This window comes from Lactuca serriola, chromosome 1, assembly GCF_051521515.1.
Source record: "Lactuca serriola cultivar US96UC23 chromosome 1, Lser_US96UC23_V15, whole genome shotgun sequence".
NCBI classification, from domain to species: Eukaryota; Viridiplantae; Streptophyta; class Magnoliopsida; order Asterales; family Asteraceae; genus Lactuca; species Lactuca serriola.
Genome location: NC_136408.1, coordinates 65,982,760 through 66,001,261, shown reverse-complemented (window position 1 = coordinate 66,001,261; position 18,502 = coordinate 65,982,760). Strand labels below are relative to the sequence as shown.

The 18,502-nt window shown below is 35.2% G+C and overlaps 1 protein-coding gene across 1 annotated transcript; it reads left to right on the top strand.

Annotated features, from left to right (window-relative positions):
- Positions 1–1,258: 1,258 nt before the first annotated feature.
- Positions 1,259–3,042, top strand: LOC145090166 (serine/threonine-protein kinase PCRK2-like). Its single transcript, XM_079028496.1, has 3 exons — positions 1,259–1,665; positions 1,754–2,017; positions 2,104–3,042. Exons 1-3 carry the CDS (start codon positions 1,372–1,374, stop codon positions 2,761–2,763), a joined length of 1,218 nt encoding a protein of 405 aa, XP_078884622.1. The 5' UTR covers positions 1,259–1,371; the 3' UTR covers positions 2,764–3,042.
- The last annotated feature ends 15,460 nt before the right edge of the window (positions 3,043–18,502 follow it).

Below are 18,502 nucleotides of genomic sequence, written 5' to 3'. Positions count from 1 at the left end.
ATATATATATATATATATATATATATATATATATATATATATATATATATATATATAAACCTTTTTTGTGGTGGCTATGATGAGAATTTCCGACAACAAAGTGGCGGTGGTGGTGGGGATCTTCAAATTCTGGGAAACAAACTCCAGGATGTCGAAATTCCTTCAACAAACATGTACATTCAGTGGGGGTGAGGATAAATCGAAAAGCAAAATAGAAAAAAACGAAAAAAAAAAAAAAAAAAAAAAAAAAAAAAAAAAAAAAAAAAACTCACAGCAACTAGTTGTAACCGGAAATGGGGTGGAATCGCCATTGTAGAACGTCGTTGGTGATAAGGTAGGTTGCCGGTGATGCTGTTTGGGTCGTCGGTGTGTTGGATGTCGATGGAAGCTTCAGAATTTGTAAAAGATTGTCGCAATCGCAGCAATTTGAGTTGGAAGGAACAATGAAAAGCATGACAGAACTCGGAAAGAAGAAATGATATTATCTGCAACGAGCATTAGCGGCGACGGCTAGCAGTTGCGGCGACAAGAAGCGTAATAACGACGGCAACGTTGGAGGGAATTTTGGCAGTATTTTTTTGGATATTAGCGGCGACGATGTCGCTGGTAAAACATTGTCGCTAAAGGTTGAAGACGATGTGGATTTTCTGCCGTTGGATTAGGACTAAATAGATGGCTATGATTTCATCTTAGCTATTGACATGGATCGATGACGTGTGAGCATTAACGGCGACGCTTTATTTTAGTGGTGACGTACACCGTTATCAGCGAAAAATAACGAGAAAGTTATTTGTCGACGTTAAAAGTTTGCGTTGCCACTAATGCTCATATTTCTTGGAAGAAGTGTATTTTACGGTTTATATAAATTAAAGATAAACTTATGTATTATATTTTGAAATTTCAAGCTAAAATAAATGACTAGTTGCTTTGTATATGAATAATAATACAATCGTATAGTTGAAAACTATTTTCATATATAAATTGATATAGAGTATAATTATTCTAATAGCATTGATATTGATAATATATAGATTTTATATTATATGATAGTAATATAATAACAAGAACAAGAATATGATATGATAAAGAAAATTTGTAATGAATTATAATAGAGAATCTATAACATAAAATAAGTTGAGCGTTTACTTGGTATACACAATCCATCCCGTTAATTATGGCAATTTCAGGAAAAAAAAAACAAAACAAAAAAAAAAACAAACTATTCCCAATATAAAGAGTGTTTGTTAAGAATAAAGAGTCAACTGCATGGTTGGCAAGGACATTTCCACTTGCTTTCAATCTTTCATGGTCAAATTTCCATGGAACTTTTTTCTAAATCTGGTTTTCTAAATTCAATGATTTGAACCAAGAATGGTGTTTTATTGCCGATGTTTCTCGTTCGATGATGACAGTAGGAAGATCGCAAATGAATCAAGAACTCTAACAAAACCGAGGTCGTCAGTATCCTCAAACTTGGCCGGAAAACCAAACAGTTTGAGGGTTTTCACAGTCGCGGAGCTCAAGGTCGCAACTAATAATTTTCGCAGTTCTTGGAAGATTGGAAACGGTAGATATGGAAGTGTATATAAGGGCATGGTCAAGAGTTTGGAACACCCTTTTGATAAGATCGAGGTCATTGTAAAGCACCTCAAAGGAGTAACGAAGGCAAGTTTCTCTCCGTCAACTTTGACTTTGCATCATGATTAATTATATGTCTGAGTTTTATTGATAATCTTGATTATATTGCAAACAGGATCACAAAGATTGGTTATCTGAGGTTCATTTTCTTGGGGTGGGTGACCATCCAAACCTTGTAAAACTAGTTGGTTATTGTGCTGAAGAAAATGAAAGAAAAAGTATGCAACTGCTTTTAGTCTACAAATACATGTCTAACCGAAGCGTGAGGGACCATTTATCTACAAAATCTGACACACCTCTCTCATGGGACATGAGACTGAAAGTAGCTCAAGATGCTGCATGTGGCTTGGCATATCTACATGAAGGAATGGACATTCAGGTATCCAGTAAAATTAGGGAAAAACTAGTTTAGAAATGGACATGCTTATACAAACAAGACACAAAACGTTGATTTTTTTTTTGTAGATTCTTTTCAGGTATTTCAATTCTTCCAAGCTCCATCTAGATGATCAATGGAATGCTAAGCTTTCGGATCTTGGGGTGGCTATGGTAGGTTCTCAAAGAGGAGACATTGATGACCATGACCTCATAGAAACAATGGCATATGTGGCTCCAGAGTACATCCATACAGGGCATATGTCATCCAAGAGCGACGTATGGAGTTACGGGGTCTTTCTATATGAACTTATCACGGGTAGGCAACCATTCGATAGGAATCAACCTAAAAACGAGCAAAAGCTAATAGAATGGGTGCGACCCTACGTACAATCCAAAAATCTCCAGCCTATCATTGATCCAAGACTTGAAGGTATATATTCACTCAAGTCAGCACAGGCGTTAGTCACTATAGCTGAACTTTGCTTAAAAAAGAACCCGATGTCAAGGCTAAAGATGAGTGAGGTCCTAGAACTGGTTATTGGAGTCACTGGGGTTCCATCACAATTAACTAGTTCTGCACCAGCTCCCAGTATAGAGCCTGTTAATGTAGTCGTTGGGGTACCATTAAAAGTAACCAATCCTGCATCAACTTCCAAGAGTATAGTCCCAGTGACACGGCTTTCAAAGCTCTTGAAATCTTGGTTTAGAAAGGTTTGTTCTTGTGTACGCGTGACAATTAGCAAATGACATTAATGCCGCCATCAACCAAATAAGCACTTGCTTTCTGTCTCTTGGAGCAGTGAAGGCGGTGAGAGGTAAATAGACATTTCATAAACACATATTTATGTGTTTGCATCTTTGACATAAGTGAACAGAACGTGTATAGCCCTTGTGCATTACAATTGTTATCGTTTAAATATTCATCATTGGTCTATTTGAGTTATACATTGATCTTGATGTTCCATATTCATTTGTATGTTACTCCGGAAATACGCTGTCAAGTTTGAAGTGCATTTTGGTGTTGAACCCAATGTGGCTCCATTCATTCGGCTCATATACATCGATTGGCCTTGCATAAGCGCCCAAGATCTATAACTTCATATTCTGTTATATATGTATCGATATATTGGGCCATGGTCAGTCTCGTGAAACAAAAGATATCGGATTTGAAATTCTTATGAAGGGTATAGGATTGATTAGACGATCAATCAAAAGAGAGATGCTACACATTAAATGAGTATCAGACATTTGCCGTTTGCGATGGATTAGTGATGGATGAACGAAACGCCCCTGGCACATCCGTCGAAAATCTCAGACGAGTATGGACATATTTTACTTACTTTAAAGTCTTGCTAAAATTAATAAAAATTAATAGTTTTTTAAAGATAAATGACTTGTCGTCCTACTCATCATTTGTTTTGATATCATCGAATATAAAGCATGGACCGATCTTATATAAGTCATATGTATGTTTCTTGATATGAATATGAATAACATCATATTAGTTTATGTATAGTCATAGACCCATTTGTAAATCTTGTAGTGTACATTTAGCTAGGGATGAACTTTAGACCGGAACTCGTTTTTCTATACTATAAGAACCGGGAACTAAACCGTCGGTTCCGGTCCCGGTTTGCGGTTATTTTTCAAACTAAAACCGGTTGAAATATTATAGATGTTATGTTATCTCCAGGAGCTTGTAAATGATTCAATATTTAACCAAATTATGACTTTTTACATACTAAATTGAAGTACAAACACTAAATTACATGATAAAAAAAGAAACAAGTCATTCCGACTTCATATGAGTGGTTATGTGCATTTTAAAATCGGGACAAATTCCAAAAAAAATGTTGAAACAGAAAATACGCAACATTGATATGATGTCTTCCGTGGTTTATAACTGATTTATTATCTAACCAAAATATGTGATTTTATAATATAAAATGAAATACAAACACTAAATTACATGTTGGAAGAAAAAATTAAGTAATTTCAACGTATTATAAATAAGTTATGCACATTTAAAAAAATAAGACAGATGCAGAAAAACAAAAAAATGTTGAAATAGAGAAAACGCAGCATCGATATTCTTTCTTTCAGGGCATGTGTCTGATTCAATATCTAACGAAAACATATGTTTGTCCAATCAAAATAGAATTACAAACTCCCAATTGCATGTTAGAAAAAAAAATCAAATAATTCTCACTTCATATGAGTGAGTTATGCACATTTTAAAAAACGAGAAAATTGTTAAATCGGTTCTGGTTTTTAGAACTGGGACCGATTTCATAAAAATTGAGAACTGGTAACCGGACCTTGTTACCAATTCCGGTTTGGTTTCAGTGGTCCTAATGCTCATCCCTACATTTAGCATATCTCGGCTCATGCCCTACTCTTGATTGTATACAATATGTATTAAGTATCTGATGAGAATCATTTATGATTATGGGAAAAAAACATTTGTTGACACGGTATCGAAGCGATAATCAATTATCATCTCAAATCTTTCTCTCTCTTGGCTTTCTCAGTCCCTTTTCCCTCTCATGAATCTTGGCCGAACCTACTCCCCTTACGACCTTAACCCTAATTGCCTTGTGACTACACCTCAATCCAAAAAAAAATCTATTTGTTATAATAGAAAATTACAAATCTTGTCATTTCCCTAATGACTTTTTACTTAATAGCAAAAAATTAGTTTTTAGCCAAAAATAGACAACAAAACAGTAGACGATTAATGAAACCTACGGTTTCTGTGGGGGGAATTGTTAGGGTGATGGTGGAAAACCGGACTGATATTTCCACCATATGTCTAGGTTACATGAAATTCAGTCTAAGATAATCTGAGGACACTTGTGTATCTAGGCACAGAAACATAAGCCAAATCGCCAAAGTGTTCTATACACATTTTCGAAGAAGAAGATCTGAGAAAAGGGTTCTCTATATGGCTCAAAAGAGGAGTCGTATATGTGCATGACAGATTAGGGTTTATCTTCTAAATTAGTTAAGAAAATTTCAAAATTAATGGCATAATCAATGCTTTCCGAAACTGACATGATTTGTCAATCTTACGATAATGACCCACTAGAATTCGAATTTTCCATAAAGAAACTAATTCAAATTTCTGAAGACCTTATGGGGCATTGCCCCTAGGACCCTATAAGGAGGCGCATCCCCCTTGACCCCTGCCTTTCTGTTATATCGATTTATAATTCGATCTTATATAAACATGCATTCCGCATTCACCGAACATATAGTATATGTAACATCCCAAATTCCAGAGTAAAATTTTTCATTTTTAAAGTAGAATAAACACCCATTTTTATGAAATTACACTAAGTCAAACTGTTTGTTCATAAAACATAATTCAAAATCAGAGTTTTAATGAAACAATTCGAAATCTCGAATCATAAAAGCGTTGATATGCGTGTGTACAATCTCGCCTTTGAAATCCGATAAGTACTTGAAAAACATTTGAATCAACAATTGTAATCCAAAGCTTAGTGAGTTCCCCCAAAATACCCCACACAAATAAAACATATAAAAACAAGCTTACTAGGTCCACAGTTATCATACTGGATTACCCCTGAGCCCACAGCATAAGTATGTATTGCCCTCTCGACCCTTAGCTTATGTCTGGATTGCTCCCGAGCCCACAACATAAGGCTGGATTACCCTCCCGACCCTCATATTATGTTTGGTTTGCTCCCAGGTTTGTTGTTTTACCGCAAAAAGTAGTACCGTCTCAAGTTACGCAGTATGTCAACATATGCAACACGTAAACGATAACCATCAAGTACAGGTAATCATGCAGATCTACCATTCTAACAAATCACTAAAACATAGCAACATCCAATATACAAGGATACATAACACAACCTAGAGGGTTGGCATTGGTGCCTTCGACCCACGTGTACAATGAGAAAAACTCACCTCGCAGAACTAGAGAAACACAACCACGATCTGGATCCTTGGACTGATCAATCCCTCGAACCGACTAACACCCAGAACAGATAAATCCTCAATTAACACCCAATTTTCTCCAAGTTTGACCCAAGGTCAAACTGGTCAAAAGTCAACGGTCAAAGATCCACAAGGTCAACAGTCAACTTAGTCAAAGTCAACGTCATGTGGTGACCATTTATTGGTTACGTCGTAGGGAAGAAAAGACAAAAAATCATAATATTGGGCACCGTCACGTCGTGACACATCCCATGTCATGTCGTGACTTCTGGTCAGAAAGCCAAAATCTTCATTAAGTGCTTAATATCTTTAGACCAAGGCCCATAATGTTGGATATAGTTCCTAAATAGCTTCATAATGGATAAAGTTTCCAACTTTATCCATTAGGATGGTCTAAACAACCAAGATCTAGTCTTTAAGTCTCGAAAGAGGCCAAGAATGCATCTTCTCAACTAAATCCATTAAGTCTAAGTCTCCAACCTTCATATCTGAATCAACATGACGTTTATATGGATAAAGTTTCCAACTTTATCCATAATAATGTCTCAGACTTTCAAGATCTATACGTTAATACACCAAAATAAACTAAAGGACCAAGATAACTTTCTTGGATAAAAGGGAAGGCAAAAGACCATAACTTTCCTAGTCAATGAGGTCTAAAAAGCATTCCAAACTGATCAAAAGATTTTGGAGTTCACTCAACTCCAAGATCACCCATAAAATGGACCAAAAGTACCAAAAGCCACAAATGAATAGGTCTAAAGAACTAAAGAGCGATATATGAACTTTATACTCACAATAGTCTAGAAATAGAGTGACTTTGATGGATCCAAACTTGAAACAACATTCCTTGCAACCAAAAGAACCTTCTTGATCTTCAAGCTTTATCAAAATATCACCAAAAGCATCCAAAAGAGGAGAGATGAGAGAGGAGGAGCTCAAATCTTGAAGAGGGAGGCTATGGTTGCTCCCAAGGAGTTCTAAATGTGATGGAGGCTAAGAAAATACCCTAAAACATCAATCCTTACCTTTAAATACGTTGAAAACCCTAAAATCCATGGGCATGGGCTGCATAACGCTCACCTCGTGACAGCCTGTTTGTCAACTCGTGATAGCTCTCACGTCGTGACAACATGCTTGTCACCTCGCGACAACATGTGTGTCACCTCGTGACGACGGGTTTTCACTAAATTTCACTCCAGCTTCAAACAATCATAACTTCTTCGTTTCAACTCCATTTTTGGCGATCTTTATATGCATGGAAAGTTATTGACGAACCCCACAACTATATATAATTACTTTTAACTTAATACATGTCGATCTAAAACCATAATTCATGTCAAAAACTAGAATATTACTTTTCCCATTTTACCCTTTTGCTTCAAAGCACAAATTGAGGGGTTAAATCACTCAATCCAACATCATCAACATCCGAAAGGGTGTAGACTTTATTACCTTAAAGCCCAAGACCTTTACTCAATTCATTTACGTCCTGCTATCCCGGTATTAGAAACATCCTAAAACTAGGTGTTATAATTCTCCCCCACTTAAACTGGATTTTGTCCTCGAAATCTGACTCGGTTGGAATCTCTGGGAACTGCACTATTACAATCCAAATGCTCCCTCTAACCACTCCATATAATTAATACACCTATACCGAACTCGAGAGACCATTTAGAACCCAACACATGGCAAAAACCACTCAAACGGGAACTCCCAAAACTGGTGTTGGGTTTTTATTCAAAAATTGTTTCAAAAACATAAAAAATGAAACAGAAGACTTAAGATTTAAAAAAAATAAAACTAGTTTTATTCCCACCAAAAGATCATTTTGCAAGAGTTAGAAAGATTAAAACAACCATAGAAGAGAAATCATAACAACCTTTGAATACTTTGATCCTCATGGGAGGTTGGAAGTTGATGAAGATGGCATGAAACTCTAAAACAAGAGATCTCTAGAAGTGTCCACCAAGGCAAGAGTAGAACCATCAAAACATGCTAGTATACACTTGTAATTAGTTATTCATAAGACTTAGAAATATATACCAAATATATGTTTTAAGTTGAAGCAACTAAAGGTCTTTTGTCTAGCATCAAAATGCAAGAGAAATGAGGAGAAAGGGAGCTCCTTCACATCCAAATTTGGTAGCTCCATAGAGAGTAAAAACTTTTGGCTTTATGCTCAAAAGAAAGAGCCAAGAAGTGCTTTCAAGAACTAGAATCAAATCACTCATATCCCTCTCTTTTATGCCTTAACCTATGAAGTGTGTTAGGATTGATTATAAACAACTGATTAAGATAATCAAATATGTAAATAATGGCTGTTTGGCTTGATTTATTCTGAATGAGTACAAGAGTGAACAAGAGTAAAAGAGAGAATTCATCTAGTGTTCGAATGTTACTCTACTCTATGCACCTATCCTATTTATACGGTACATCAGACTCATAAAAAGTTATAGGGACTACATATCAAAGTGTCTAAAACAACTATGCCTTGTAAAATAGATAAAGAGTCGAAGTCAAACTAATTTCGACTCCTTAGATACTCTGACAACTTCGACTCCTCACTATACACATTCAACCCCTACAATCTCCCCCTTAGTGAGAATAGTCGAAAGTTAAGCAGTCGGATTTAAACTCTATAGAAGTTCTCTTCAAATCTCCATATACCATAGAATGGTTTTAATTTCGAATCTCAACTTTGTATTCACTGTCATTCTTCTTGCAATTTTTTATTCGAATAAGGAGATTAGTATAATGCGAGTTTGTGTACCTCTCAAGATCACTCATTTGAAACAAAAACTTTGTCATTTGCCGTTTCTTGTTCTTTCCACGAAACACGACATGAAGAGGTTGATGAATAATTTCACCATCTTTATAATCATCAATATTTAGCTTTCCCCTTAATAAATATTGAGGGACTTTCGATGGCTTCTTAACAGCTGTTGCAAGATCAATATTTTTGATTGACATTTAGGCATAGTAGTTGTCAAGAAAGACTTTGGTATAAGCAAACCCAATAATAAAATCATCCTTATTGGTCTATATTATCTTCGACACATCAACAGCTCTCAAAATCTTCATGACAGTGATCAAATCATTCAAGTTCATCAATGGAAAATCTATTATTGTGAACTCAAAAACAATGTTATTTTCTCTTACAACAAACATAACGAAAGTTTTGTAGTAGACCTTCGAACATGCTATCACGAGTTAGAAGAATACCTCTTTATTGTAGCTTTTAGTTTTGGCCTTTCAAGAGCTTATCATCCCATGTGTTGTGCCTCAAACAAGTCACAAACATCATGAAAAAATGGAAGACAAATGAGAGAGAGGTTAGGCACCAAAAATCGTCCATACTCTTGCAATGTCACTCTTATGTCTGATTTTGGCTAAACGGGTTACACATATATAGAATTCCAAGAGTTATATGTAACCCTAATTCTTACACTTAGGCTTATGATCCATAACCTATATGGACTAATGATTTTTGGACTTTCACATAAGCTTAGCCCATCACAAATTAATCATGGATCATTAGCCCAAACCATGTCTCACTAATTTGCATAATCAGTCCCCGTTAATTTAATTAGTCTCTTTTGATCACTAAATTAATTCCAAATCAATTCTTGATCAATACTAATTAAATAATATGATTTCTCAATTAATATATTATACTTATAATATATTAATAAATCATAAATAACTTGTTACTCAAATATACATCCTATCAAATTGTCCTGATGCAGACAACCCGAAATGGACCATGCTACTCTCGGGTCAAGTACACACCAATTATAGTTATGGGCTTAGACACCTAATCCAATAGTCTCCCACTTGGATAAGTCTAATAACTATAATTGTAAGTACGACTTCAAAACCCAACTAGCAATCGTAGCTCTCAAAAGTTGCTATCGAACTCTGATCAATAACGTGTCCATTAGATAAGGGATCATATATTCCTCCATTCTAGATATCGTATGAACTGAGACATGGATTCTAATCATTCTCTCTGTTCATGTGTTGTTTCCCGATTTCCGATTTATGACGACCGACTAATTGAACAAATCAAATCAGTCCAAACTTGGCCAAGCGCTTAGGGTTGCCATCACTAAATCATCGAGGGGCCCACAGACATCACTTTTATCCATCTTATGGTAAAAGGAATGGATAAACTTCGACTCATGTGCTTGCTCTATTTACTCATCAAATCACACACAACAATATGTTTTATAACACCAAGTTACTGGTGCGTTTTCACATTATCAACGTGCAACCGACTTGTAAACTGCAACTCATATCTCTTCGTTTCAAGAATATAAGATATTATCATCTCATGATCACTCGTGATAAAATCCATGAAGTGATTCAAATGAGTGTGGGTTTAATCCAATACTCAAATCTTATTACATGAGTACTCATAAATACTGCAGCAAACTTGTGATATGTCTACACACCTTAAGACAATCTACAGACCCATTCATGACATTCTAGCTTCAATAACTACTTCCAAAGTATGATCGGCTGTGGATAGTTTGAATAACCTATTTATTCAGGAAGTCAAAACATTCAAAGTGAAACACAAGAACAATCGAATCCAATATGGTCTCAAAACTTTTGAATACAAATAAAACACATTTTATTCAATCACCATATTGATTACATATTATTCATTGTATAATGTTTCTATTAATCAACTTAATACTTGAATTAAAACAATAGTTATCCTATGCTCCAAGCATACACATTATATTTGTCTATATTCCTTTCTTTGTGAAATATATCAATTAAAAACATTTCAAATGACTCTTATTTCATAATTCCAAATCCTTGTCGTAAGTGTAAGAATACCAAATTCTTGCCACTATTAGAATTTCTTATGTTCTAAACTATCATCCAATATAACCTTTGGTAATGTCATGGTATTAAAGTTACAGAGACTTTGCCAACGATATTAGAAAGTACTCCTTTTGATATTGTTACAAAACAATTCCATGGAAGCTAAGTCTCAATTTTAAAGTATATTCTTTTGAACATCCTTCTTGCATAAAAGTTTCTAACATACACATAGATTCTTAATATCCAACTCCGAGTATGAAAACATTTCCATATTTTCCATATGGCAATGCATTATTAATAGAATTTTGTCTATTCATAATAATGTCAATATGGCACATCCATTACCATACTTCCAACTGTCCTTAAGCAACCAATCTTTAGCGAATCTTAGATTGTCCTTGACAGTTGTTTAACCACTTTAATCATATCTGATTCTAGTCCTTTTTCCCTCTAAATGCCCTATGCGTTTGGAAAATTAGAACACGTGAATATTATATCATATGCAATCGATCCTATATCCGAAACATATGGGACACGATTCATAATGTCTTACATAAAGACATGATACTTGACCAGTCTTTTGCTATAATATTTCTATATATAGAATTTCCAATGTTGAAATATTTCAACATGGTATTCATATATATCCATGACTAAGTTCGATTAATACTTCAATCTAAACTTTTAGATTCGAAATAAAGTATAAGTATCCTCTCCCTTACTATAGCGAAACAACTTTTCAACATTTGCAACTTTGCAAATTAGAACTTTGTTTTCTATAAATAGTATTGCTAACTCGCAACACTTACCATAATAATTATATATGATTCTACTAGAATAACAATTATTTTGTTACTAGCATAACATTCATGCTCCCACTAGCTTTGACATGTACCCAGAAATCAGCTAGACTTCTAGAAATCATTATGTATTGCCATTGTTGTACGGATTTAGAAGAAAGAGGATTTTATATATAAAACGAGATATAAGAATGAAATCAAACAAAGATTGATCATAAATCAATCGGTCTAACATGCAGAGTGCATAATCTATTCAAAACAATTGATCAATACAAGTTTTCTGATTCAAATTGCAAAAGTTTTTTAATCGGAAAGAGCGATTCAAAAAAATGAAAAAACAATGAGAAACTTCAGTCGATTGATATAATCCTGCTCTGATACCAAATGAAGTGTGTTAGGATTGATTATGAATGCAAATGATTAAGATAATCAAAGCTATAAATGAACACAAGATGTAAATAATGACTGTTTGGCTCGATTTACTCTGAATGAGTACAAGAGTGAACAAGAGTAAAAGAGAGAATTTAGCTAGTGTTTGAACATTACTCTATTCTATGCCCCTACCCTATTTATAGGGTACATCATACTCACAAAAAGTTATAAGGACTAAATATCAAAGTGTCGAAAACAATTATGCCTTGTAAAATAAATAGAGAGTCAAAGTCATACTGATTTCGACTCCTTACAAAATCTGACTGCTTCGACTCCTCACTATACACATTTGAACCCTACAACCCATTAAGACAAAAGGTGAAAGGATACATAACTTAAAAGAATAGGACAAGCTTCTTGTAATCATGGTAGAATACAATAAACATTTCAAAAGTGAAGCATGCTTGGTCTCTTCCTTATTTTCGAAAATAGAGGACCAAAAGAAGACAAAAAATGCCCCATTCCATAACTCATGACTATTTATTATGTATATATGTATGTACGTATGCATGTGTGTGTGTATATATATATATATATATATATATATATATATATATATATATATCTTTTATATAAATAAACTCTAACTATTTTATTAAGATATGAATTTAACTTATAAATAATCATACTTTATGATATATTTCATAACTTGTTATTTCTCCAATACATACTATTTCTATAAATAATAAATTCTCAATTAGTAAAATATTATTTCCATGAAATAATAATTTTTCAATTAAATAGAAGTGTTAATATATTTGTTGATAATCAAATTATACCAATAAATAATCAATTGATGGTAACTTACTATAAGGTGTGACCCTATAGGATTATATATTATTAGCAATATCATTCTATAATGATTCATGGGCATAAAGGATCTTTCAATCTCCCACTTGCACAAGACTCATCATAGATTGATATAGACAATGTTGAACGTCTAACAACATTTCACTGCCCCCAATAACACATGACGAAGAATGTCATTCATCAACATCCAATTCCCAAAATCTCCAAGCTTTATTTGATGTATTAACGTAAGTTTATCAATTATCCCTTTGTTACAAACATCTTGTTGAACATGAGCCTTGGATCGCAATCAATCTCAATTCTAATTCAACTTTGGGTAATGCACGTTAGATGTCTAACTCTCAATACATCAAAGGAACAAATCCCATCTTGAGTAAATAAGTCTCTTTTATAGTTTACACCATACCTGAAAATGGCTTTTATAACTGCCCGGTTAAGGACCAGCATTTAACCATATCAAAGCACAACATTCCCTACACTTAAGTCCCACTATGTATATCTGGTGTTAAGGATACAAATGTCGGCACACTCTAACACTTCTCCAATGAGTTCCTTCTTTTATAAGATGCACCAAGCACATTCCAAAGCACTCAAAAACACCTTATTTAGCTCACAATGCTCAAACTAAGGTTAGGGTTTCATGGGAGGAAGTTGAAGGGGTGGAGGCTGAAAATGGAAAGGTTTTGGGGGAGTTAAGAAACTTCAATAGGGCTCAAAGCCCTCAAATTAGGGTTTGGCATCTGATTGCGTACACCCATTTTACTTGTAGTATGCCCAACGTACTAGGTTAGACCCCATGATCACCTCTCGCCTAGTACGCCCAACATACTGGGCTCAACCCAAAACCCTCCTAACTTCGAATGGTCATAACTTCTACGTTCTAACTCCGATTTTGACGTTCTTTATATCCACATGAAGGTATTGAAGAACCCCACAATATTATCTAGATATCTTGGACTAAAAATGTAACTTTCTGATGTTGAGATGCTTCTAATTTTAACCCAATAGTTTATTTATGTTGCATTTTGGTCCCTAAGTTCAAGAAAGAGTGCAAAAAAGGCCGGTGTGGCATTTTCGTAAAATTGGCCTTAGGAATGTACCTTGAGCAAGCTAAGGTGCGCCCTAGTACGTTGGGCGCACATCTTGTACGTTGGGCGTACTTGCCATATATGGAAACCCTAATATTTTGGGGTGTAGCTCATATTTAAACCTCATTATAGCCCCCTTTCCCCTCACTTCATCAGCCCCCATCCTCTTAGAACGTTTTGTAACCCTAATTCACCTTGTGAAGCCATTACAAGATTAAGAGAGTGTGTTTTGTGCCTTGAAGAAGAGGGAAGGAAGTAGAGCTCATCTTGGAGGAGTAAAGCACTTTGGATATGGGATTTATACATCATTTGCAACCTTTTAAAGGTATAAATCTTGCAACTTTACCCCTCCATCATATAGATCTAGAAATGGGTGTTTTAATGATGCTTTTTGGATCCCAAAATGTTAGATCTTGAGCTTGGCATGTTCTTGATTCATGAAGTTGTATTTCAGACCTTAGTAGAGGTCTTAAGTCATAAAAATGGAGTCCTAATGGTTGGTTTTGTCCCATGCATGTTATGGAGAGTCTTAAGGAATTAAGATGTTGGGTTTTTATAGATTACACTTATTGAGAATGCAAGGTCATAAAGTTAGACTTTATGACTCCTAATGATATTTTGACCTTGGATATGCATTTGGACGTATTAAGTCCTTATATTAAGCACTTAATGAGAGAAAAAAAAGTCTGGAATTATGCCCCCACATAATTGGGAGTATGACCAACGTACGCAGTCAACAACCTCAATGTTGGTCTTCGGAGGAGTACGCCCCGCTTACCTCCAGAGTACCCCCTGTGTACGCTCGCTGGGTTGACTCAGTTGACTTATGGATCTTTGACCAGTTTGACCTAGGACTTTGACTTTTGTTGACCTTGTTGGCTTTTGACCAAGTTTGACTTTAGGTCAAACTTTAGGGTAAGATTGGTGATTAAGATTTTATGTGGTATTCGATGTTAGTGGATTAGTGGGAGCAAGCAGTGTAGCAGGGAGCAGATTGCTATACTCTTGGGTTTCTTCATTTCAGGTGAGTTCCGTCCCATCGTACCATGCGTCGAAGACACCAATGTCGGCTCACTAGTTTTCGGTTATCTGTTAGTAGAGGGATGCCATAGGGGACTGTGTATAGTCACGTAGGATATACTGATGACTCTTGATCTAGGCTCTCTTACATGTTCCTTCTTTGGTTGTGGTTCTAGGGTTGGATCATCTGTTCGGGTGGCTATCTTACATCTGGTTATATACAGTTTGACATTTCTTAGATTGTTGTTATTTAGTATGAAACGGTGCTGTAGTGATTTGTTAGATCTGTATTCTGGTGTTGAGTATGTTATTATGTTGTAGTGATCTGTTAGATCTGTATTTTGTTGTCGACTATGATATTATGCTATAGTGATATGTTAGATCTGTATTCTGGTGTCGAGTATGTTGTTATGTTGTAGTGATCTGTAAGATCTGTATTTTGGTGTAGGGTATGTTGTTATGCTGTAGTGATCTGTTAGATCTGTATTATGGTGTCAAGTATGTTGTTATGCTGTAGTGATCTATTAGATCTGTATTCTGGTTTCGAGTATGCTATTATGTTGTAGTGATCTGTTAAATTTGTATTCTGGAGTCGATTATGTTGTTATGTTGTAGTGATCTGTTAGATCGGTATCTTGGTATGTAGGTTGTTGTTGTGCTATAGTGCACTATTGGATCAGTATCTTATCCGTACTTACTGGTTATCATCTAGTGGAGTGCCCTAGGGACTGTATGTGGTTATGTAGGATAGCCTGAGAACACTTGGTCTAAGCTCTCTTACCTGTTCCTTGTTTGGTTGTGGCTCTAGAGTAGAATCATATGTTCAGGTGGCTATCTCACCTCTGGCTACTTATGGTTACACATTTCATGGAGGTTAGCTGGTAGTGGGACTCTATGTTCTGAGAGGATTAGTAGACTGGAGTGAGCTGTATGATTACTGTTTGCATGTTTTATGTGCCTGCTCGATCCTTGTTTGTTTACATGTCGACATGTGGTGGTGGGTTGAGGCGGTCCTGCTTTGTGTTGTAGGCCAACATACCTTGTGCGAGTCGGCTGTAAGCCAATGGAACGGAGGCTCAGGAGGAGCGGTTGGGTTGAGGCGGTAGTCCAACAAACCCTGGTAGGCTTAGGAGGAGTGGTTGGGTTGAGGCGGTAGGCCAACAAACCCTGGTATTCCGGTTTGATTTGACCGAAGGTCGAAGAGCGGCAGTTCTGCATGTTTGTATGTTTATCGTATAAGGTTGGAGAAATTCACTAAGTTTTATGCATACTTAGTTGTTTATGGTTTCAGGTACCATCGATGATTGCGGGAAGGCGAAGGCGGGATTGTACACACTCATTAACAGCATTGAAGATTATGTGTTTTCTACGATACTCTGATTTTTAATAAATGGAATTTGGAATAAATGGTTTTTCTTAAATAATGTATTAATAAATTGGAAAGTTCTATCTTAATAAAAATTAAAAATTTTGGTTATAAAAATGGGACGTTACAAAAAACTTCTCGAACAAAAATTTATATTTCATGCAAGGCCCCGACCTATAACTTTCCCTTTCCTACGATTCAGCCTAAAACACAATTCAAAGGTTAGATCTCTCAACCATCATTACCTCCTTCTTCGAGGACTAAACTTTTCCTCCTTAAGACCCAAAGCCTTTACAAAATCAACTTCCGGCCCACGGCCCTGAATCACAGAACGACCCAGAATAGGGTGTTACAAACCCTCTCAATAGCGGCTCGAAACAACAACTAGATTTTCTCGCAAACTTCATTTTTTATTTGCTTTCTATCGTTTACCTTGAAATCAAATAGTATTTGGTGTATTTTTTTTTTTTTGCAAAAAACCAAAAAAAAAATGCATAAACCATAGGTGAGGTATGCCAATGCACATTATATACATTAGCAATTTGTACAATGTAGATAGAATACTACATCTACGGTTTGTGGTGTTTTTTATTATTTTTTTTTTTGGTTTTAACATGTATAGTGATATACTTTTTTATGTGGTATATTATTTGGGTTGATTGGTAGTTTGATCGAAAAAGTAATTAAATTCCAAGAAAGAAAAAAATAGGTTGTTTGAAGGTTTGATGGAAGCAGTAGATAGCACCTCCCATCTACAATTTTGTTCTTGATGTTCATCCAAACATCAAACATTAGTTTTGTTGAGAGCATATTGTAGGTGAGTAAATCACCTACTCAACTACGATTTTGGCTGAAAAATGATTTTTTTTATATTGCACCACGAAACCATAGACTATTCCTGAAACAGTAGGCGGGTTTGATGTCTACAGTTTAGTGGGCTATTTTTGGCTAATCCCTATTCTAATAAAAGAATAGTTTAATATCCTTTTGACATGTGTCATCATATTAGGCCTCCTAATTAATACACATTTTATTCTTTTTGTGCCATGTGTTACCCTATTAAACATCTTAATTAATGCATGCTACTTGTCAACCTATTAATTCTCTATTTCAAATTTTAAAATTTTCACTTTAATTACAATAAATTAATAACAATGCAATAAAAATTAAAATAAAATTAATACAAATTATAAGGTGATATAATTTCACATATTTATTTAAATTAACGATTATAATTGATTAATAATTTTGTGTTCTAACTATTAAAGTTTAATTAATTTTGTAACCGTGGTTTCACGGGTTATAAACTAGTTGAAAATATTTGGCTATTAAATGAAAAGTAATTAGGTAATTTTGCTAGTTTTGTTATTTTCTCTTGTTATAATGAATATCAAATTGTACGTACCATTAATCTCCAATCTTGATGAATTGATCTATGATGTGTGGGACGAGTTGTTTAAACGCCATTACCACAATGTCAATGTCACTAGCCACCTTGAAGGAGCACCCACAACACCTTGCCCTAAATGGTAAAAGCTAGATTCCATGTTGAAACTTTGGATCTACGACACCAATAGCAAATTCATACTACAAATAATACTTACGAAAGGAGTAACCATTTATATCGTTTGGATGAATCTCGAAACCTATTCTCCAATAACAAGGATGCTCGTGGGATGCAACTTGAAAGTGATATTTGTAACCTTGTCATTGGTGATCTTATCCATCATTGACTACTGTCATAAATTCGAGGTTATTTATGCTCTCATCGCCAACATAGGTCAATCAATTTAAAAAAAAAAATCTACTCTCCTACATCATCAACAGTCTCGATGAGAAATACGAGTACGTCGCTAGCATTATCTATAATTAAAGCCCCTTCTAACTTTCCTTCAAGCAATATACACGTTTATCCTTGAAGAAGGTTGGCTCGCTCTTGAAAACTCTCAATAACTAAGAAATCATGACACTGCCTCATGTCCCTCGATTCTTCATATTAGTGTTCTTTCTAACCAAGGGAATCAAAATTAGATCCATCGAGACAATTCTGGACACAATGATCGAGGAACAACATAGGAAACAATTGTTTTTAGTTGGACAAGTGTTGGCCCTTTTGTCAGCGTTGTTGTTTCTCAAAAGGGGGGGGGGGGAAGTAGGTGGACCATTGG

Bases quoted from the DNA above. Each gene is read 5' to 3' on its own strand.
- LOC145090166 (XM_079028496.1), top strand. From the start codon at position 1,372: ATGGTGTTTTATTGCCGATGTTTCTCGTTCGATGATGACAGTAGGAAG. The intron at 1,666-1,753 runs GCAAGTTTCTCT...TATTGCAAACAG, and splicing joins ACCTCAAAGGAGTAACGAAG to GATCACAAAGATTGGTTATC. The intron at 2,018-2,103 runs GTATCCAGTAAA...TTTTTTTTGTAG, and splicing joins ATGAAGGAATGGACATTCAG to ATTCTTTTCAGGTATTTCAA.